The 24,216-nt window shown below is 35.7% G+C and overlaps 1 protein-coding gene across 1 annotated transcript in view; it reads right to left on the bottom strand.

Moving 5' to 3' along the window:
- Nucleotides 1-24,216, bottom strand: part of DHX15 (DEAH-box helicase 15) — a 58,699-nt gene that overhangs the window by 2,533 nt on the left and 31,950 nt on the right. The window contains exons 6-12 of the mRNA XM_040625115.1: nucleotides 19,783-19,950; nucleotides 12,646-12,732; nucleotides 11,429-11,578; nucleotides 10,914-11,022; nucleotides 10,222-10,413; nucleotides 7,216-7,338; nucleotides 1,679-1,869 (exon numbers count right to left, since the gene is read on the bottom strand). Of these exons, the coding sequence (XP_040481049.1) occupies nucleotides 1,679-1,869; nucleotides 7,216-7,338; nucleotides 10,222-10,413; nucleotides 10,914-11,022; nucleotides 11,429-11,578; nucleotides 12,646-12,732; nucleotides 19,783-19,950 (1,020 nt within the window). The remainder of the gene's footprint in view (nucleotides 1-1,678; nucleotides 1,870-7,215; nucleotides 7,339-10,221; nucleotides 10,414-10,913; nucleotides 11,023-11,428; nucleotides 11,579-12,645; nucleotides 12,733-19,782; nucleotides 19,951-24,216) is intronic.

Here is a 24,216-nt window from a genome sequence, read left to right as displayed (position 1 = left end):
CACGAAGGCAGACAGATCTAAGCAGTTTCAACAGTGACCTAATGGGCCCACAGAGCCTTATATATACACTATCTGGTCCTTCCTGCCTTCAACTATCTGGAGTAGGTTCTCTACTGCCAGGTGGCAACTGTGTATTAGATGAACAACTACTAGAACATTCACGATTAAGATGGAAAAACAAAGCAAAAGGTAGTCTACAAAGAAAAGACTATAAGAAAAAGAATGGAGTGGACAAAGGTGCACGTGCTTTTTGCCCCCATTTCTTCTATCTATAATCAAACACATCAACTGGTGGAACTTATCTAATACTGGATTAGCAAACACTGAAACAGATGATGATATGCCTTTTCCAATTCTAGAACTACAGTAATATGAAGAATGTGTGTGAATGAGAGAAATGAGTAATTATTAATAAATAACAGAAAATGAACTCAATTTCCTTCAACAAATAATTACTAAGCACCTACTAGGAGCCAGGTACTACACTGCATGCCCTGTTTCTAACAAAGTTTAATCTTCAGAGAAGTAGAAATCCATAATGTTTGAATATGGCTTTGTCAATCTTTTTTGAACTATGCAAAATTAAGAATATGTCAAAAAGAAGCCACTGTGTACTGGTACACACTAAACAGATATTAAGAATAAAGTGTCTAAAGAATGAATTTTCATACCTAGCTCTATTATTTTCCTAATTCTAATGTGCATGGGATCTTACGTAAGATGCCACAATAAAAATTCTTACTGTTACTATGATTTCAACTACAGACTATGCACCAATCAATTCTTATTTTGATTTTGTGCATTTGGGTCCATTCTATTTATTCAGCTCACCTGGCCTTAAAGGCAGGCCACATCTTGCTTAACAGACACAGCCAAAATAGAGAATGAAAAAACAAGCAGGAGATAGAAGGGATAATTAAAATCAATCTAATTCCAAGTAATGGATTGATCTGTTTTCAATTTTACCACCAGAGAATGAGTTTTTAAACATAATTTGTTTAAAATCCCTTAAAACAAATGTTCACTATGTTTACCTGACAAGCTGTACTTCAGTTAGTACAGTCCCCACCATAACACACTTAAAACTAAACGAAACATTTTAAATTATTTTTCATCGTTATCACTTAAAAGACATTTTTGGCTTTTGCAGCCTCCAAGTGTCTCAGTTATAAATATCAATGATCACTCTACAGTTGTCCGAATATTTGATTTTCGGAGCCTTTAGTTTCTACATAAGGAGGAAACTGAACTGTACTTTTGGACCCACTCAGACAACTGCCCTGTTTCGGCAGAGTTTATAATCCTGCATCTCCAGTTATGCAGATTCACACTTTTCGATACATTTATCAAAAGCCAAGAATTGAAATTTACATGGAAGAAATAGCTGTTAATCCTACCCGAAAATGGCCAACACATCATTTGGTATACAAAAGACTCTTTTAATTAAAAAGTAATTCCAAATTGATTTCTACATAACTGGATTACTAACTTCATCATTTAACGAGTTCATCTATTACTCATTAGACACATAAAATTTCTTGAGAATCTGGACGTAACATTTAAAATCAATATTCAGAGGCATTCTTTAACTTGTTTAAGTAGATTCAAAGGGTTGTTACAGGAAAGCAAACAATATGATGTAAACATTTAATTACGCATGCATGTATTATCCACATACCTGCATAAAATACCCAGTAACCAAAGCTTTTCTTATATTAATATAATAGTCCCTGCTTGTAAAGTCAGTACTTCGACGAGGCAAATTAAATCTGTCCATAATCCGTGATAGCTGCTGGCGTACATTATCAGCTGACATCAGGGACCTGTAGTTAATGAAGTTGTCATAACACCACTGAACCGATTCATGATCTACAAAGTTGGAGGGAGGGGAAAAAGAAGGGATATGAATCATCCATAAAGGTATATTATCTAATTAAAAAGGAAAATCATTATTAAGAATAAACTAAGTAATCCAGAAAGGAGAATTACCCACATCAGTGTTACAGAAGAATCACAATGTTATCAACTGTCCTAAAAATCTGTAGTGAAGCTCAAAATCAGAAAGAGCACTAAGGTTTCTGGCTACTGGATTTTCAATAAACTATTTTTAATGAACTGAAGTCAGATTACCCATGAACACCCACCTGGCTGTTTCTAATATAGTCTAACAGACAGGGATGGGTTGAGGGGATTCGATAAAATGCCACGTCTTCCTCATTTTCAAAGAAAGGACAGACTTAGATTAAGATTACCAAATACAATTTAGAAGTTATAAAACTAAACTCAAATGACTACTGCAGTTTTTATTTAACTACTCCTGGGCTAGAGCACCAAACCTAGAGCTAAAAGTTTAAAAGTTTCACTGCAACCCATGTGCCTATTAATGGGGGACAAACGATTTAAAATACAAGTGGTTAAATGCACTCCTTAATCCCCACCACCTTTTTTTTTTTTTAACTCCTCCCTCAACCACCTCCCCTCTGGTAACCATCAGTTTGTCTCTATAGTTAAGAGCCTGTTTCTTGAATTTGTCCCTGTCTTATTTTTTCCCTTTGCATGTTTTGTTTCTTAAATTCCACATGAGTGAAATCATATGGTATTTGTCTTTCTCCAACTTATTTCACTTAGCATTGTACTCTCTAGCTCCGTCCTTCTTGTAGCAAATAGCAAGATTTCATTCTTTTCTATGGCTGAGTAATATTCTGTTACACACACACACACACACACACACACACACACCACCTCTTCTTTATCCATTTATCAAGCAATGGACACCACTTCGGCTGCTTTCATATGTTGGCTATTGTACAATACTACTGCTATAAACACAGGGATGCATGTATCCCTTTGAATAGGGATGAGCACAGGGTGATGTATGAAGTGTTACATTATTATATTGAACATCTGAAACTAATATAACACTTTATGTCAACTGGAATTAAAATAACTGGAATAAAAAATAAAGATCTAGACTATAAACGTAAAAAATAAAATAAAAAAATAAAATACAAGTGATGTAGTTTATATAAGGATGTCTGGAATCCCCACTCATGTTTAATAAACAAGTCTTACTATTATTAATAAACAAAGCTAAACACTTCAAATAATTTCAATGCATGTATTTATTATCAAAGGGTATTTCTCCACTGATGAATCCTTGACAAGCTTCCAACCAATCTACTGTTTGCTCATTTAAGCAAAGAGCTCAAACTGCAGCATAATATAAAATATTATACAATGACATTTTTATGCCCCGGAAAGTCACAATGGAAAACTTCATTTACTTCACAAGCCTTTTGATAAATAAACCTAAGAGGGTTATCATGAAATGGGGGGGATCTTAAAATCACAACTATGTTAATCCTCCCGCAGTTTCTGTAATACACATTCATCTTTGGCACACTTTTTTCTCCTCAGTTCTAGGATTCTACCCATTATAACATACATTTTCTTAATTGCTTTTCAAAGGAACAACAAATATATTAACAAATATTTGCCCATTATAAAATGCAGCCACAATTCAGAAAGGGTGGGTGGGTAGGTGAGGTAGTAAAATGGATCTTTAAATTAAAGAATTGATGTGTTCAAGTCCATTAACTAACCCATCTAGAATGAGAAGAAGTATCCATCTGAACTTACTGACATTAAAACAAAGCACCAAATATCTTCCGGAGAGAACACAAAGAGAAGAAAAGTATGCTTTAGAGGCATCCTCGCTTATGCTGGTGCAATGTACGGAGCTGAAAGGCAATGGAAATGTCCACACTGAGACAGTAAGAAAGGGGCCCTTTGAAAAGGGCAGCTGATTTGCAGACTCTGATCTGAAGTATAGGTTTTCTGAGGTTCTAAATTTCAGAATTCATACCCTAAAGAGTAACAAAATGGCAATTTTAAGTTGTCAAGATAAACACTATCTGATAGTATTACTGTATTTTCTAAATTTGTGAGAAATAATTTGATAAATGGGAGAAATAAAATCTAAAAATGGAAATCATTTTCTTAAAATAATGTTAGCCACAAATTTCTTAACCAATACAGTAAAACTACTTTTAAGATCTAAAGTCAAACCATTTCAGAGTGAAATCAGACATACACACAGAGAAATCAATGTGCCGCAAAATAACTTAAATCTAGTTGTTTCTCAAAAGTGTTATTTCAGGGATGCCTGGGTGGCTCAGTCAGTTAAACATCAGATTCTCGATTTTCAGCTCAGGACTTGATCTCAGGGTCCTGCGATGGAGCCCCACGATGGGCTCCAAGCTCACCGGGAAGTATGCTTAAGACTCTCCCTCTCCCTCTGCCTTCCTCTCCCTCTGCCTCTACCCCTTCCGCCCTCTGCTCATATGTGTGCACTCTCTCAAATTAACAAATCTTTTTTTAAAAATATTATTTCAACATACAGTAGTATCAAGATGAATTTTAGCTTTTCTATGTAATCAACCATTGACCATTGTGTCTAATGAAATAGTCCCTCTTGACCAGTATCCGAAACATGGTTGCTATTTTGTAAACATACTTAATGTTTCAACTAATAACATAACATAGCATCATTTAAAAATCATTAGTGAAAACATTCCAAATTCAATAAAGAGATTTGAAAAGTCCAAATATTATGTAGAGATCTGGAAGTCTGGTATTATTTTTAAAATAGCTCCCTTTATTTGAAAAGATGACAGGCAGTAATTAATTAAAGGCTAAATCCTTTGACTAATGGGGACACTTCTATCAAATGTTCAGTCATTTTGTTTCCTCTGACCTTATTTATTACAATTATATAGAGTAAAAGGTCTAAAACCACCCAACAGCTTACCATCCCTATGGCAGTAAGAGGCATGCAGGAGACAAGGATCAAGCATCTAGAGAATGGATGCTATCACTCTAACTCATGACACTTCCTCTGCTAGCCCTATTAAGAAGCGGTAGGATAAAGCTTTTATAGATACCTACTGTTCAATATTTTCATAGGAAGCTCCCAACCACCAATATGTATGTAAAGAATAAGCATTACTTAGTAATTTTATCACATGAAATAATAAACTCCTCAAATTTCAAAGACTGAACTTGAATTGTTACATTCATATTTAAAATCCAAATACATAGTTCTGCTATCAAACCTAAACTTTATTCTTCTAAGCAACTTATGAAATCCAAATACACTTGACTGCTGTGCCAGTTATCAGAACTTAAACAAAAGAATACAATCTCCTAATTTAAAAGAACATTAAAATGTCTTGTGAGACCTACATGGTAAAAATCCATGCTGTTCCTTTAGAAATCTTTTAATTTCCACTTAAAACAGTATTTTAGGGGCGCCTGGGTGGCACAGCGGTTAAGCACCTGCCTTCGGCTCAGGGCGTGATCCGGCGTTCCGGGATCGAGCCCCGCATCAGGCTCCTCTGCTATGAGCCTGTTTCTTCCTCTCCCACTCCCCCTTGCTTGTGTTCCCTCTCTCGCTGGCTGTCTCTCTCTGTCGAATAAATAAAATCTTTAAAAAAAAAAAAACAGTATTTTAATGATATCAAAGGATTTTGAGAGTAAGATGGACATGAGTCTGCTCCTTCTCAAGACCTTCCCCTCTGCAGGCAATCTCACAGTCAGTTAAAAGGTTATGTGTCTGGCGGTCACACAGCTCCACCACCACGATACAGTTTAGCACACACAGGAATATACTGTATTTCTTGGACTGACCTAACCTATCAGTAATAGTCTTTAACATGATGCATTATCAATACACTGGACACAAGAGGGTAAAATAAACGTTCTGAAGTAAACTGTGCACTGGCCTCATTTTTTATTTTAACCTGGTATTTATCAATTCTTTTCAACCCACGGCAAAGTTCATGTGTAAGACACAGACGTGCAGCACTTTGGCAGCTATGCTCTTTGCTCCACTTACTGGCTCTGCAGCACTTTTGGACTCTGAGATACATAAATTCACCCCCACCCCAAAAGAGATGTGCCAAAATGAACAGACTATTTTAGGAGTGTAAAGAGATTTTTAGGAGATAAACAAAAATGAGTTACAAATAAGAGGTGAAAAATTTGAATTTGGGCCCCTGCATTTCCTTGTTCTCAAACAAATGGAAAATGTTTTTCATGTCATTAAATATTCTCTGAAAATATGATTTAAAGCTAGAACAGGGCGCCTGAGTGGCTCAGTTGGTTAAGCGTCTGCCTTTGGCTCAGGTCATGATCCCAGGGGTCCTGGGATCCCTGCATTGAGCTCCCTGCTTAGCAGGGAGTCCGCTTCTCCCTCTGCCCACCCCCCCCCCCAATTTGTGCTCTATTGCTTTCTCCCAAATAAAATAAAATAAAATAAAATAAAATAAAATAAAATAAAGCTAGAACAGCATTTCATCATGTGGCTATAGCATAAATCACTGAACCATCTTTCTACTGGTGGGCATTAAGGTAGTTCCCCCCCACCCTTTTTTTACTATCATATATAATTCTGAAATGAAATTTTTAATTATATCTGTGTCCACAGGATACTGAAAGATAATTTCACAGATTATTTCTGGGTCAAAGGGTATGAACTTCTTAAGGTCTTGGTGATATAAAATCTGCTTTTCATAAAGACCACATCAATTTCTATTTCCACCTCTGGTGTAGGATTGTTTCACTAAACCCACTCCTACAGAGCTAAATACTATTTTTTTTATAACCTTTGCCAGTTTTGTATGTGAGAAAATGGTACCTCTCAATAATAATACTCTTGAACAACAAGTAGAGTTGACTTTCCTCATGTTTATGGACCACTTGTAGCCTGAGAATGGTCATTCACATCTGCAGCCCATTTTTCTATTTTGTTAAGTTGTATATTTATTTAAAGAGCTATTTATTAGTAAAACTATTAAGCAGTGAAGATTCTATAAATGATACGAAAGTATTCACATAAAATGAAAATAAACAGGAAAAGAAAGTATATAAAAATCTGTAGGTTACTGGTAAGTATTATACTAGTATTTTGTTTTTATTGCTCTGTATTTTCCAGCTTTCTATAATTGGTATTTTCTCCCTGATTAAGCGTAAACAACTTTGGAAAGGACAGACAATTTCTATTTTAAATGCTAGTCAGGAGTTTTTTCTAAAGTACCTCTGGGTTTCTAATGTAAAGTTGTCACAGATAATAAATGAAAGTGAGATGAAGAAACATCTTATATGCTGCAAGTGACATTTAGACAAAAGAGTGCCTTCAATCTAATTTACACTTACTTTGTTTAAAAGCGTGGTAGACATTCAGCAGTGTCAGATGATCTCCATCTATGTGGGCAAATCTCATCTTGGCTTCATCTGCGGCTTTCTTGGCCTCCGTGGGGCGAACAAAACACTGTGGGACTAAACAAGGTTGGTATGGGCCCAACACAAACGCCCATATCGATGAGTCACGCATTCACAGATAGAGGAACAAGGCCTAGCTAGGTCAGTTCACAGAGCATAGGGCAGGGCAGGATGGCCTCCAACTGCATCTTGGACTGTTTACTACCTTGATTTGGTACATCAACACCTAACCACATCTGTAAGACAAGAGGGTTTCAAAGCTACAGAGTACCTGATTATTTCAACTAGATCTAAAAGTAGGCATCAAACAGCTATTCTGAAGGCCATCAAGATACTAGAAGTAGAAAGCTCAACTTATTTCAAAAACCAGTGCCGATAGCTCTACCAATAACCAGAATTATGGTGTCAATAGCCTTTAAGCTAAACGGAATTTTTCACAAGGCCATCCACTGAATCTGCTGAATGGCTATGGAAGTTATGAAGCTGTATTTGCCCACTGCAGGGCTAAAAACAACTTTCTAACCAGTCTATTGCCACATTTCTACAGTAATTTTTTCCCTAGTGCTATGGCTATTACCAACTGGTGGGTATCACTATTAGCACCGGTGAGCAGAAGCATACGTAAACATAAAAAATATCATGAAATCTTGGGTTTTGATGATAGCAGTAGTGGTGGAAGGTTAAACCGCCTTTGAATTAAGAAAATTCAAAAAGGCTGGGGATATTCAGCCTAGTTTTCCAGCATTTTAGTAAAAAGAGTAGAAAATGAAGTCCCAAGTTTAAAAAAAAAAAAAAACCTGTTATTTGAATCAAAACCTCAATATAAAAAGCAAAATCCAATATTTAAAAAGTTGACAATTAGTCTGAAACAGTCATTATTTCAAGGGTCACCAAAATATGTATTTGTTTAGAGCCTCAAGGTTAATTCACATAAAACTTTAAGTTGTTACAAAGCGTGCACTACATTTTTAAAATACAACTTTCCTTAATTCACTTTAGCAATTCCATAGTCATAAAAGCAGTATGAAAGTAAAAATACTTAACAGCTTGGGACTTTGTCAACACATTTTTAAAGCTCTTAAAACCTTGTCAATATAAAAAAGTATAAATGATCAGTCCAGATAGAATGGGAATAATCAACAACAAAATCAAATACAGTATCAAATTACTTTCCCACACAGTTTCCCCTTTAAAAAGATACCAAAGAAGCCAAATAGAGACAATGACACATGATCACAATAAATATTAAATGTCTTGCTTAACGTAACTGAAGCAAGGTAATTCATAGAAGTACAGAACCTCTCAAAGATGTGAAAGTCAATGTGAACTAACTCCCAGAATTAACAGTGGGAATAAGAAGCACTCTAGAAGGCCCTTGATTTGCACTATTTATATCAGGACCTGAAAACTTCAAAAACTATTTAAATGAAAAACAAAGCAGTATAAGCTCGGCAAACTGTTTTTGTTCCATGACTTCTTCCTTACCCTTTAGCATTTCCCCCCACAAGTGCCATGCTTAATAACCGCTACACATAAATGTCCATTCTCTTGATGTGCTAATAAACCCCTGTGTTGTGCAGAGCTCCTTATTACAAATAAGAGATATAGTTGGAAGATTTCAACTGCGTCACAATGACCAGTTTTTTAAAGAGCTAGTAATCTAGACTCAAACGATGGTAATTATATAGTATGCCTGATAAGAGAAACAGGAAGAATAAAAACTGAGCAGATAACAAATGAATACACAAACAATCTGTTAATTCTTGCCCCACACTTTCTCTGCAAACTAAAATCTTGGGTAAATACCAACTGGGAGCATCTAACAAAAACATGTAAGAAAGGCAGACAACAACCTACCACCACCTCCGCAAGTGAGACTACAATTTTATTAAAATGATTCGATACTGCCCTGCCCATCTGCTCTGAGTCTGATCAGTCATAACTCTGCAAAAAAACATTTTTAGCTAGTTCTTAAACAAAAAATTCACACCATTAAAACATACCATACATCTAAACTAAGCCAAAACTTTATATTTAGAAAAATTTTCAATTTATCCTTTAATTCCAAATAAGATTTTGAATTATTTGAGGCATTAAGTTATAATTAAGACTAATAAACCACTCTGAAACTGAAATCGTTCTCCCCAGTACTGGAACTAGTAGTATGAAGTACTTTGATCATCAGTAAAAACATGAAATGTCTTCTAATTTTAACTGTAAGAATCAATGTACAATTGTTAATCATATTTCTTCTTCTTGGAAAATCTAATTTCCAAGTTATAATCCATTTGTGGATTACACTTTATTGCTACTAAAAACAGTATGATCTGTTCAGCTTAACGCTCCAATTTCCAAAATTAGCAATACTATCTATTTGGTATATTTCTTTTATCAAGTGTTTTCTGCCATTGTAAAAGGACTATCTGATTAGATTTTAAGCCTAAAATTACACATTACTACTTCTATTTATTTGATACTAAGTTTGAAATTCATGTTTAGTTGACTGCCACTAGAATATGTATTTATACATGTAGGAAAAACTCAATTTAAATGATAGTTTGGGTTTGTCCCAGGCTCACTTAATAGTGCCAAGTACTAGAACAAAGTTCTTCTTGTACTTTCAGTAATAAACCGCAAAACGGATGAACCTACCAAAGAACTCAGTTACAATTGTGTTCAGACCTGTTCTTTTCTTATTGCAATTTTTATTCGCACTCAAGAGAGCCAATGTTTTTACTATATTTTGTGCACAATTACTTTACTTTTGTAAATATTATGTCTTTATAAATCTATTTACAAGATATTTAGGAAACAAAATGAGTTCCTCAAAACCATCTATAAAATCGACTATCATACTAAATATTAAAAAACAAAACCAAATGTGAAGTCCACCCAAACTGTGAAGAGCTGGGCTTTTTTTAGTTCCTTTCCCTCTATTACCTGACAACATAGCAGTAATAGATAGGACCTCATTAGAACAGTTGTAGTCACAACTTGCAATAACCATTTTAGCGAGCTGTGGATCTAGAGGAAACTCTGCCATCATGGATCCCAACTCAGTCAGATCTCCGTCATCATTTAAAGCAGCCAGGTAATTCAAAAGTTCTAAGGCTCTCATCAGAGTTTCAGGAGCTGGGGGAAAAGGCAATCTATTAGACAAACTGCTTTAAAAAGCAAAAATGTAATAAAGTACAAACTATCAGAAGCAATCTCATTTTTCATTCTACAGTGGACCAAACTCAAAACTCAAACTGTCATCACATTCAGTTACAGAGATCTAGCAAACAATGAATCACATAAACTTGCAAAATTTTCTTGCACAGTTGTTAAAACTGTCATTTTCCCACATAAATTAAGTAATTGTTAACAACAACAAAAAAATTCGGAAATTTCTCATTCTCCTGCCCAGTCAGTAATTCCCAGAATAATTTAGTTATTCCAAGGAAAGAACAAATTAAAAAGAACTTTCTCAGGTAGTCGTCACTCTTTTAGCATTAATGCTAACATATGAGACTTTTCTTGATGCAGACTAGATGGGAAAAAAAATAAGGGGTGTGTGTGTAATGAATAAGATGCAGAGACAATGAATTTTGTTAAAAAGGTTTGCTAAAATATGCTTTGAGAATTCATACCTGGTGGATCCATAAAGTCAAAATGCACCAAATCATCAATACCAAGTTTCTTCAACTGTAACACAACTGATCCTAAATTAGAACGCAAAATCTCAGGATAGGTGTTATCCTAACAAAAAAACAAAAATGTTTATTCTGTTAAACATGCCTTAATCCTCTTGCTCCAGGAAACAAAACATATCTGTTCTCTGCCTCTTTAGCTATTTACTTTGGCATTACTTCTAAACCACGGATCCACATGAGAAAAATACTGGTGGAATATACCAGAAAGGAAGCAGACACTTTCTGTGAACTATCTTTATAGGGTTCAAAGTGTTACTGCCACTGTTCACTTCAACGTCGAACTGTAACAGAGCGCTGTACTGGTAGATTACACCATAAATCTCACTCAAGGAAAAAAGTAAGGAGCTTATGGTGCCAAAAGGCAAGATGAAGTAAATAAAGCAATTTTCTTCTGGTAACAAATTCAACTTAACCTTCCGAACACAAAGGAAGGATACAGCAAAACCCCTTACCTGCATTTCTGTTTTATAAGCTTTCTCTGTATAAAGTCTGAAGCATTTCCCAGGTCTGGTACGCCCAGCTCGACCAGCCCTCTGTTGAGCTGAAGCTTTACTAATGGCTGTCACCAAAAGAGACTCAACTCTGATTCGAGGATTGTACACCTAATGGAATGAAAATAATGTAAGAATTTTTCCTTCAGTTAACCACAAAACTATAATCTAACAGAAGTACACAAACTCCACAGCTAATCTCAAACAAAGTAGTACTGAGTAAGGCTGTAAATCACAGAGACAGAAACTGAGAATTGGTCTTCCCGGTGCCTTAACTTTCTTTCAGATATTCTGACTCCATCGTTCTGAAGAATCAAGCTAACATGGACAGGTTCTTATTCTTATCTATTATACACAAAGCTTCTAACACCTTTACTCTTCCTAATTGAAAATAATTTCAGTTCTACCAGTTTTACCTTAATTTCATAGAGTGGACACAGTTTTGAAGGCTTTTGCCTGAAAAGAGCCTGTCAATTTCAATACCCGATGTTCAGAGTGAACATCAAGAAAAATATTCTGAACTTAGTCCAGAAGAACTCAGTTACACATTGCCAGTTTAAAGAGAAAAAATTTCCATCAGAAACATGAATACTACATGCAACAAATTCTTCCAGTTACAACTACAAAAATGTAACCAAATGTAATCAAAGATGTGTGAATTATACAACATCCCCAGGATTTCTTGGGTAGTTACTTCCTCTGACCAAATTGCTTGGTATTCAGCACTGTTCAACTAGAGGTTAACAGTAACACCTTTTCAGATACTCTGCCTGGCACATAACAGAAACTCCAATTTCGTTGGGTAAGTGACCAATCTACAGGAATGACAATCCTATCCCTCTTAATACCACCCCCATACTCCTTAAACGAACACAGAAACCAAAACACTCGCCACTGCTACAGAGAGACAAACAAACAAAAACCAACAACAAAAGAAACACAACCAAATTAACCTTAAAAAAAAAAAGCCTAGGATTAAACATTATGCATGGGCTTAATATATGAGAGCTAGCTAAAAACAAAAAGGGTTCATATCACCAAAGTCTGAAAACAAAACACAAGACAACAGAAAAATAATTCTAAAAAGTAAATTGCAGTCATTAAATGAGTAGGCAGTAAGTACTCTTAAGCTAACACCAATTTAATAAAGTATACAACTAAAGTACTAAAGTATGTACCTTTTGTTTTGCAAATCCAGGATCAATCACAAATACCACACCATCTATTGTCAAAGATGTCTCTGCAATGTTAGTTGACACAACTACCTATTAAGAAATAAACAGTATATAAATTATATTATAAATCAAGTAAAATTGAAGTAACAGTAAAAGTAGCCATGAACTTTCACTAATGAATTTCAATTCAGTAAGTAAACTAAAAATAAGGTTTCATCCTCAATGGCCAATGCAACATAAAGAAACTTACATTTAAGATCTTAAGTGAAAATTTCATTTAGTCCATCACAACAAAGTCCTTTTTCAAAGAAAGCTATTACTTCAGGTTTTCACTCAATCACATTATATGTTTTGACTACTTAAATATAAAGATAGCATCAAAAGAAAAATATTGATGAGACAGTATAAGCTTAACTTATAGAATGTCTCCCTGACTGAACACTACTTTGGTTATTATCCAATGTCTACTTTGGTTATTATCCAAAGTCCACACAACATGTATATCTTTCAATAATTTCTGGCAATATTTACAAAGGAAACTTTGTATCACCAAAACGCAACATTTTAAACAAAACAGCACGGGAGGGCATGGGGGGAGAAAAATCTTAAATTATAATCCAAGAAGAACTGGCAGATCATCAGAATCGAATGCAGCTGTTTTAGAAGTGTACAGTCTCAAAGAAGATGTCACAGCATACAAAGCAACTGTTAATCATCTGAACCTTTTACTGCCAGGGAAAAATGTTTACAGCATTTACGTACTAATATGATCGCTGGTTTACGTTAAGTGTACAATGTATCTTAGATCTATTTTAGGAAACTGGCTGGGGTTTGAGAACAACATGTCACATAATTTTTCTTATTAAACAATAAGAAAATGGGATTCTCATTAGTATTTTTTCCCCCAAACATTTGATTTTCAGGAACAGAAAACTGCCATTACATTAAGTGAAAATGCCTGTAATATGCAAGCAGATGACACGGAAGATGAATCAGATACACGGCCTACTCTTACAGCCTATAAAGGAAGATCAGACATGGACAGTGTAAATGACACCAAAGACGCACTCTGAGACTTAGAAAGGGTTTACTTCCACAGCAAAGACCAAGGAAACGTACTGAGAAAACGGCACTTAAGCGAGTTGGCAAGGGTAAGGTGGGATCTCCCACGAGAGAGAAGGGAAGAACACTAGGAGCACAAGGTTCCGCTTAAACTAGGGCATGTAAGCAAAAATGCCCATAGGCACATCTAAGAAATGAAAAGGACTCATACTGCCAAAACTTACTAGACAGCCACTGACAGGGTAATAATTGTAGAGTCCTTCACATGTCTGAAGCCAAAATCCTTCCCTTTTGTACTGGGCAGGTGCAAAGATTGCTGACTAGCAAATGGATAATAAACACAGGTCGTTGATGTTACTGAAATACATTTTTCAGTACATTTAGACGACACGCACACGGTTCAATAATTAGAACCAGCAAACATAAACAAGGCATATACGGTTGACAGGTGAATTTGAATAAATATCCTGAGTTTAATATTCTTCTACAAAGTCGAGTGTGTTGTGCTGGAAGGAGCAATGCATTTAGGAGGAGGTGGCAGAGTCAGGAAGCAAAGCTAAGTAGCTAAGTTATAGTGGAAAGGTTTTAATACTCCCAAGCTTCAATTTCCTTTTATAATTCCTGAATATTAATCTAGCTAAGACAAAGTTAACAAATAAAATTAGATAATAAATGTAGAAAGTCCTCATAAACCTATTACAGAACCAGCTACAAGCTTGTGATTATGTAAGAGGTCTTATGGTTTTCTGGAACTCTGGGGTGAAACTGTTATAGTTCTGGATATATATTTAGAGCAGTGGAGGAAACAAAAAAATACATTTCACATGTATCTTCTAGAACAGAATACAATTAGTGTGATAAAAATTTCTTGATGTGATCAATTCTTTAGAGTTATTTAAAAACCATTTTTCTTTACAAAATAATTTCACTTGGTGTGCATGTGTCTTTGGGTGTGTGACAAATTATATAATACTTGTAAGGAAGTGTGGATTTGTGATTCCACAAGTGTTTAACAATCACAGGATTATGCCAACCTGCATTACCAAACTCTAAAGCAGAAGTGTTAAAAATGACCTTCGAGAAGTATGACTTTCAAAGCTTTTTTTCCAAAGGCTAAAAGTAAACTGGGAAAAACTGCTTTAAGGTAATAAAAATTTTTCTGAGTACGACTTATTTACCATACTGATTTAACAATTACTGAAGTATCTATGAGAAAAAGGGCAGAGTTCTGAAACCATGGGAGGTAGATTTGGGGACAAAGAAAGGGAAAAACTCACATAACAAATGTCGGACTTTCAGGGTGCTTCTTCTAATGACTCTATTACTAGAGCTGGAGAAGTAATACTAGCTGAGACCAAACAAAACACAAACATATAATGCACAAGAACAAATAAATGAGATGATAAAAGTTATCTAGCTCCTTTGAAACCTTAGTAGTGGACTAATGCAACCCGTAAGCATGTTCTAGATGTTAAACGGCACATGATCTAATCAGGATCTGGTCAGAACACAAAGTGATCCTGAATTTGTCAAGGGACCTAAAGATGACCAATGGGAATATATATATAAGTGGTACAAGCTTTCTAGACTATAACATGGCAGTAAGTGTTCAAAGAGCCTTAAGAAGCGTTCAAACCTCATTGACCAAGCAATTATTTCAGGTAAATAACCCCTAAATATAGAATAAACCCTGTGGAAAAAAGTTTGACATCACTGCCAATTTTACGTGTTTATGTTAAGTGTGTTAAGATTAAACTTTCATCTAGATTTATCCCCTTTCCCCTCAGTGACATGCCTTGCAATGAAATCTACTTTGATTTATTTCAATAATTCCACTTCAAAGTAGCAGAACTGAGAGTACTTGAGTTGCTCTACTTGAATTCTATTTGGACACAATAATGCATTTAGGTCCAACTAGTTTGGACTTTTTAGTCCCCAGGGAACTCTGTGGGGGTCGCCAATTCAGTAAGGACATTAACTTTGTCTACGTCCCAGCAGTACCACACTAAGTTATTTTCAGATAGTGGATCATTAAGCCTCTCTTTAAAACTATAGGACCATCTCCACAAGCGCCATTTCTGTTTTATTGAGCAGTGTATGCTTTGAGCCATGTTAATTAGTAAACTGTAAGATAAGCTACAGAAAAATCAGCTATTTGTATGGAGAAAATTAATGAAAACTAAATAAAATCAAAGAACAGTTGCTGGATTTTAATAATACCAAATCTATAAAACAGCAATTATAAGACTTACTCAAAAGATGCACGCAAGTAATTTATTGATGAGTAAACTTTAACGCTTATACAAAAATTTAGCTGCAACTTAAACTCAACTATCTGAATGTCAACATAATCAAAACAAGTAAAATTATCTACCCCTGCAAAAGTACACACATTCTCAACCTTTCTTGATCATTAAAAATTTGTAACAGTTCACCAGTAGTGCTGTGTTAGGAGCCCACATAAAAGGAACTCAGTAACTATTTGTAAAAGGAATGCTAGTTAAGTCCCCAGTGCCCATAAAACTTTACCTTTAATATAGCCTACATTTTAAAACTTTAATACTAAAAGGCTGTTGTTAGTTTTACCACAATCATATTATAAACTCTATTTTGCACAAATTATACAATGAGTAAGATAACAAGGCACTACCTCACAAAAGGTGTCCAAATAGAAATACGGAATCACACTTATTTTGGCAGAATTTTAAAAACTCTTACTAAATATTCTCTTTGTTCCAAACATTTTAACTTTTTTTTTTTTTAAGATTTTATTTATTTATTTATTCGACAGAGAGAGAGAGACAGCCAGCGAAAGAGGGAACACAAGCAGGGGGAGTGGGAGAGGAAGAAGCAGACTCCCAGCAGAGGAGCCTGATGTGGGGCTCGATCCCAGAATGCCGGGATTACGCCCTGAGCCGAAGGCAGACGCTTAACCGCTGTGCCACCCAGGCGCCCCCCAAACATTTTAACTTCTTACACTCTACTCTATGCTACCTAAACTTTAACAAGAAACTGAATCAAATCGTATTTGGTTTTACAGAACTGGAAGCAGACCATAAATCCCTCAACACTCCTTCGTACTTTTAAATCAATTGTGAATATCAAGCAGTGACAGTTGAACACTGATGAATGAAAGCGCCATTCTACTAACTGGCAGAATAATGAATTCATGACAGAAGCAGCAAGCCTTGGCCTCTAGTCCTGTATTTTATAATATAAACAGGATATTATCAAAGCTGTGGCATTTTTTTTTTTAAGACAGTAGGAAAACAGCAATCAACTTCCGGTTCTTCCTGTTCCACTATGTAGCTAGCCTCTTTCCCTCACATAACCTGTGTGCATCTTAATTCCTCCCCTTCCTCCTTCCCTACAGTCCCACCAATCCTTCAGACAGCTCTGTCTAACGCAGCAAGAGCCATGGGTCTGCCAGTCACCCGTTCCTCTTCAGTGCCAGTCGGCACCTGGCCAGAACACGTTTCTGCTCACTCCAGTCCTCAGCTGACACTCCTACCTTCTTCCAGGCAGCTTCCCTGTCTGGCACCAAAACCATGACTGGATGAGTGAACCCTCCTCTGTGAACTAGGCTTCTATAAAAATGATCATTTCTCCTTAAACATGCCAGGCTTTTTTTTTTTTCCTTTTCACATAATTAGATTGACACCCCAACTCCCTCCCCCTCCTGGGATCATGGGTGCGTGGGGAGGTGGGGGGGAGGTGGATGGGGGTGTGTGCACGTCTGTGTGTGTGACAGTGTTCTCAGCCTCTAAGATGAAGGTGACTCATGCCAAGAAAGAACATGATTTCCCAGCAAGAGGTCCTGTAGTTTTAGCTCAATGAAATACCATCAGTGGGTGAAGTAACACTGTGGCCCTTGGTCTGACTCTGAATTGAAAGCCCAGGATGGGATACCAAGGTAAGCCCATGCCCTGTGGACTCCAGTGGTCCCCTCATCATTTGTGGCCATCACCACACATACATCCAACTACTGCTGAGTCACTCTTTTCAGCGAGACAAAATTCTCAACGTCCTTAGGATTTACAAGAACACAAAAAGCAATACAGTTAAACAAATTCTACTTCATGGGCTTAAGCTGTAGTTCCTACAAAATGTATCATGTACTGGACTGGCACCGGACTGAACTTAGATTTCCAGTAAACTAACAATTAACAGAGCAAAGAACTCAGATGTGAAATACATTTCAATAAGTTCGGGTCCATACTTCTCAAAGTAACCTAAAAATGGAATGAAAAGAACTATATGAAAAGATACACAAATATGGCAAATCTTGCTTAACACCAATTTTACTCAGTGGTTAAAAAAAAAAAAAATCTTAAAATTAAAACAAATGCAGATAGGGGCGCCTGGGTGGCACAGCGGTTAAGCGCCTGCCTTCGGCTCAGGGCGTGATCCCGGCGTTACGGGATCGAGCCCCACATAAAAAAAAAAAAACAAATGCAGATATACAAAGCGTACATCATTTTAAGAAAAATTATCTGTCTGCTCCTCTTAATTTTAGAGATGTTTAAGAAAACAGCTACTTTATTTACATACATCCACTGATAGAGAATTAAGCCAAGAACTCCACAGAGAAGTACTTTTCAGTCAACAAATCAACTTCAAAATTATATACTAAAGCTATCACTTAAAACTTCAGGTTTTCCCCAAAGTTGAGAATGCACATAAAATAACAGGGAAGAATGTTTTAACATGTTCTACAGATAGCTAGCACTATGACAAAAATAATTGGAAAGTTCAATTTAATGAAGCTATGATCAGACTGTTTTTTTAAAAGTCATATTCACTACTCTAGCTGACCTATGAAAAACTCAGAAGCTGATTTTTCCCCCCTATCAATCTCTTGTTAATTTACATTCCTAGACTGGTGTTCTATATCCTTTCGCTAAGTTCCTTCAATTTGAAAAATGTATTTGGTTCATTTAACTTTTATACAGCCATGTAAAGAAACAATTAGCCCTGATACCTTTAAGTATCTTTGTAATGTGTAATTTTTCAATTATCATGATAAACATTAGCAAAAAGACTGAAATGAAAAGTTGTGAGAATCTGTTAGTCCTGAATATAGAAATAAGAAAGCAGTGAATTCCAAATCTGACTGACAAATCATACCTAAGTACTATTTCAAGTAAGAGCTTTTCCTACATAAATATACTCAAGGAATTTATAGCAGTTACCATGAGGGACTAGTTTATTCTAGATATATTAGTACCCTGTATACACAAAGCTTAATCTTTGATGATAATCTCCCAGAGTGATGACATAAATAATACCCACTGTAAAAAAAATGAAAACTTTAAAACCAGAGATTAACAATCTTTTACAATATTCATACTCAGCTACTATTTAACCTAATAAATGACTAACTCCACTATACTAATGTTTTTCAAACCTTTTCAAATGTAATTTTATTTTCGAAAAACCTACTAGAACCCCCATCTCTCAAAAAAATAAAAGCATAGCTGTTCTGCTCCAAACTGCAACTCAGATTCCCTCCCCATCCCAACAAAGAGCCCAGAAACAGGTTTAGAAAACTCTTGCCCCTTCCTATGCCAGGCAGACATCTATACTAAGAGAATCTACATTCCTGCCCCAAAGAAACCCACGTATTTATGCAAAGAGGCGTGGTGAGTGCTGTTATCAGAAATCCCTGCAGTCAATATTTCATACCTATAGACATGACATTTGGTTAGGTCTTTAAGAAAATTCTAGGCAGAAGCCAAGGCACTGAAGGAAAAAGTGCTTCACTTTTGCCAAATGACTTAATGGAGAGAAAGACAACACTAGATCATCTCCTGCATTTCTTGACCCACCCTAACCAACCACCCATTTACTAAGGAGGGGCTCCCTGTGGGGATAGAAAACAGCACATGCTCTTACTCTAAGGTCAAAAGATAAGCAAAATACAAAATACACTTTTTTCGATTTACTTTTGAAATACAGATTATTTTGTAGTGCACAACTCAGATTACCACCACCCATAATTTAGTCCTTAATGAAGTTTCATATCTCACAGACAGTTCTGTGTTAATGAAACATTACAGAGAATATTTCCATGCTAACCTTTCTTCCAATTGCTCCATTCTGCTTTTTTGGAGGCGGAGGCTCAAAAATGCGTTGTTGCTGCTGAGGAGGAAGTGTAGAGTATAATGGAATGATTTTAATGTCACCAACTTCAGGGCCCAAATCATCAACCTCACGCTTTATTCTCTTACAGGCTTCATCAATTTCCTACAAAATAAAAGGCTGAGCGTAAAAACAAAACAAACACACACTGAAACATTTCAGTATTTATCATAATCCTAGTTCTACGCAGCTTACTTTGAATGTTGTAAATCAAAACTAAGTGAACTTCATTGGGATTTCCAAAACTATCGAAGAAATTTTGATTTCTGTACTCAAATAAATAGACATCTATTGGCATTCCACACTTTTTCTTCCAGTCAAACGTCCTAATTCATTCTCAAAAAATTGTACTAGAATAAAACTTCTCACCCACGAATATTTAACTGCACTCATAACCTTTTAAATTTTCACAATCTAAAAGAAATTGATGTGCTAGATATTTTAAATAAGCCAATTATGCTTTAACATCATGTATCACTAATGTAATTATATGGAAGATTTGCTTCATTGTGCCTAATGAGGACCAACACCTTTACAGTATCAACATAGATATTTAAGAAGTAGGCTAACCCAAATAACTTACAGCACCTTCAAAAATTTCCCGACCACAGAAAATAATTCCAACACATCTGCATTCATCTCCAGGTTTTAAAGAGGACTCACGATAAATACTCAAGAGTGTGGGAGACAGAGAAAGAGAGGTAGGTGGAGGCTCTATGGGAGTAGCAAAGGGACTTAAAAGGGGGGGGGGCAACAAATCTAAGTTTTACTGAAGCATTAATTCAGTTAAGTTCAGAAGTATGTTAAATGATTTGGCAGCCTGTCCAAGGCACAACCCAATCAGAAGCTATGCTTATCAACAAATTATCTCTTACTCAAAAATCAGAATGATTAATGAAAAACTTATTTGAAAATCAGAACGATTAAAGAAAAAGGGGAAAAAAATCTATCAGGTAAATGTAGTCTGTATTTTTATTATATTAAACTAAAATTATTTTCCTTGAAATGATTTTAAATCAAAGTATAATTTTGTTTCCATGTTAAAAAATACTGTCTTTGGATACTTAAAAAAATTTTTTCACCCTTTCACAGTTAGTTCTCTTAAAAAACGAATAAGGGTCTTGAAAATTATCATGTAGAAATTACTATTAAGGATTCCATGTTCATAGTTCCCTTTGAGATCTGAAGCTTCTAAAAGAAAATGAAAGAATGCTATTGATGGAAAGGAAAAAAAATAACAAAACATATATTTTTAGGGGAAAAAAAGCTTTTAAATGCTGTATCTAGATTAGAATGCCCCCTGCTGGTATGCAAATACAAAATTAGATCTCTTCCAAATCAAAAAGGTTTCAATATAAACTTAGATTTTACTAAAATAAAAAAATAAACACAGAAAAACTGATGCCAATATTCAGAATATTTTTAATTTAGCTAACTTAACCATATATTTGACCAGAAAACAAAAAGTCCAAAGTCACCAAACATCCAGATTTCGTATCGCAGAAAACGAAGTGCCCCAAATGGTACATGTGCAGAATCTAGAATTTTAGCAAGACAGTTCCAACTTTATACTTGGGACTAGCCTTTCCAATCTGTCAAATATGTATACGGCTAAAACAAATTCACTACTGCATGGGATATAAGACATCTCTAAAGATGGGAGGGGAAAAAATCCCACACCACTTGTCTTTTACACAAGCAAGGTTCTAAACACGTAGTTTTAAAACTGCAACAATTTTTTCCCTAAGGTTTACCAAATTTCCAGAGTCAACACTGGAAGTTCAGAAGAGCACGAAGCTCACTGACGTTCAGCAGCATAAAGCAACCTTGTGCTTAGCGCTGCTTGGTTACGAGCAATAGTGACAACTGAGACGGAAGCTCAGGAGTTTTTACGACGTGCAGCTCCAAAAGTATTAATGTATGCGAGTAAATAAATTTGAACTACTAATTTGAGGAAGCTGAACTCACTGCATATGGAAAAGACATTTTACTCAGCAAAATTAAAAATAAAAGAATGTGCCGCTTAAAGAATGGTTTTAACATCTTCATGTGTAACCTCTAACAAACAACTGATACTTCAATTATAATCATTCTTATCTAATTCAGAAGTGTAGCTCCCCTAAGGACTTCTATTAGGCAAAACGTAATTTTTAATCACAAGTCCAGATTTCATGCATTAACATAAAATAACACAAAATATATTCTAGAATTCAAATCTTTCCCAACCTTTCACCAATTAAGACTGATCTCCTACTCCGAAATTAACTCAGATTACTACAGATGCATTATTGTTTATGTAGTCAAAATGGTAAAATGCTCTTAAAAATCATTTTAAAATTTCATGAAAAATTTATGAAAACAAGAATACTGAATTCTGAGAATCTACCATTTAACTGACCATGTATACACAGGTTCACAGACATGAAAAACAGTTAATTTTTAATATTTTATATATCTTTAAGTCAGCTCTACTAAACACAATCAGTGAAACAAAATACATTAATTAGGTACTCTGCTCCTTTCTCCCTAAAAATCTTCAAATTCAAGACTAGTCACCCAAAGGTGATTTAAAAATATAACAGGACACATGCAAACCTAGTTCACAATTACAGTTCATAACTTTACTCGAAAACAGACACTCCAGCACAAATTATAAAAACCATGGGGCTTGCTCCCTTCCTTTCCCCAACTATGGGATTGCTGCAAAAATACCAAGTATAAGAAGTTAAATCATAGAAAAGCCCTTCAGGTCCTCACCATGAGACCATCTGATATTTCTGATAAAATTCTAATATGCTTAGTTATCTGAATATAACGGCTCTTTTTAAACGTCGTTTAAGAAAATATATTATGCAGCACTCTAGATGAAGCAAAAAAAACTAGAGACCAGGCACAAAAGGACAAAATGAATACCTCAACTGCCTAAGACTGCATGAGTGCATAAATACCGTTTATACGCCATCAAAAGAGCATTTGGTACTCTTGCTTACAAAATACATAAAAATTCTTCCATTCAACATGCATAAAAAGGAAGACTAGTATCAACATAGGTTTATCTGTAAAACTGAATTTGCAACACATTTTATCTCCCAAAAGAACAAGTGTGATTCTGTATTGGGGATGATTTTCCACCCAGGGGACATGTGGCAATGTCTGCAGATATTTTCAGTTGTTACAACGTGGGGGAGAGAATGTTATGCATCTAATGGGTAAAGACCAACAATGCCCCAATTCACGGGTTACCCCACAACACAAAAACTGATCAGCCTACCATGTAAATAGTGCTGAGGTTGAAAAACCCTGTTCAACAGCATAGGCACTATACCCAATGGGGGTATGAATCACAGATCACATAAATACTGAAGAAACATAAGGATACAAGAATTACTCAACATTTATAGCTCTTAAAAACAATAGTATTTGCTGGAATATTATATGTTATCAAGCATTCCTGTAGAAATCGAACACACACAAAATAATTCACATTCCAATGGAGGCAGGCAGTCACACAGAAGACCTCTGATTCTGTTATCTGGGAGAACTAGGACAATTCCCCACAACAGTGTTTACAGTTATGTCATTAATGTCCTACAGAATTATACTGGTTTAAACATTCCTCTGGGACAGTGATCTTTACACCTAGGGAAATATAAAAATGGCCCGTAGACCTCACTGAAGATGCAGATTCCTATATTTCACCTCAGATTTCACCTATTTCAGCGAGTCTGGAACAGGGACAAGAACTTGCTTTAACAAACTCTCCTCCCCTCAGCAGAAAGTCCACTGGTCACACTTGAGAAAAAAATGTTCCTGGGGCAGGGGTCAGAGCTTTTACTGTCAAGGGCCAAAACAATTTAGGCTTTGCATCCATGTATCATCTCGGTTGCACATTCTTTCTTCTTACTTACAACTGTTTAAAAATGTAAAAACAATTCTTAACACATGAGCCATACAAAAACTGAAACAGGAGGGTTGGCACATGTCGCTATTTAAATTTAAATTAATTAAAATGTTGTAAAATTAAAACTTAATCCCTCCTCCCACCAGCCACATTTCAAAATACTCAAAAGCTGTAACATTCCTGGTGACTACCATATTGAACAGAACAGACACAGAGCTCGTCCAGCACTGAAGAGAGGTCTAACAGGACAGCACTGCTCTAGAACTCACCCCTCAACCCCGGAAAGCTTCAGCATTACTTAGAAGCTTGTTAGGAATACAGAATCTCCGGTTCCACCAGACCTGCTGAATCAGAATCTGCAAATTTTCTAAGTGATCTGCATGTATGTTAGTTTGAGAAGCACATTCTACAAAATTCATAAAACCTACTGAAACAAAGGACAAGCCAGTAAAAGGCTCTCTGAAACGGTT

The sequence above is a fragment of the Ursus maritimus genome, unplaced genomic scaffold (genome assembly GCF_017311325.1).
Source record: "Ursus maritimus isolate PB19 unplaced genomic scaffold, ASM1731132v1 scaffold_8, whole genome shotgun sequence".
Classification (NCBI taxonomy): domain Eukaryota; kingdom Metazoa; phylum Chordata; class Mammalia; order Carnivora; family Ursidae; genus Ursus; species Ursus maritimus.
Note: the sequence above shows the minus strand (reverse complement) of the source record. Positions and strands in the feature narration are given on the sequence as shown.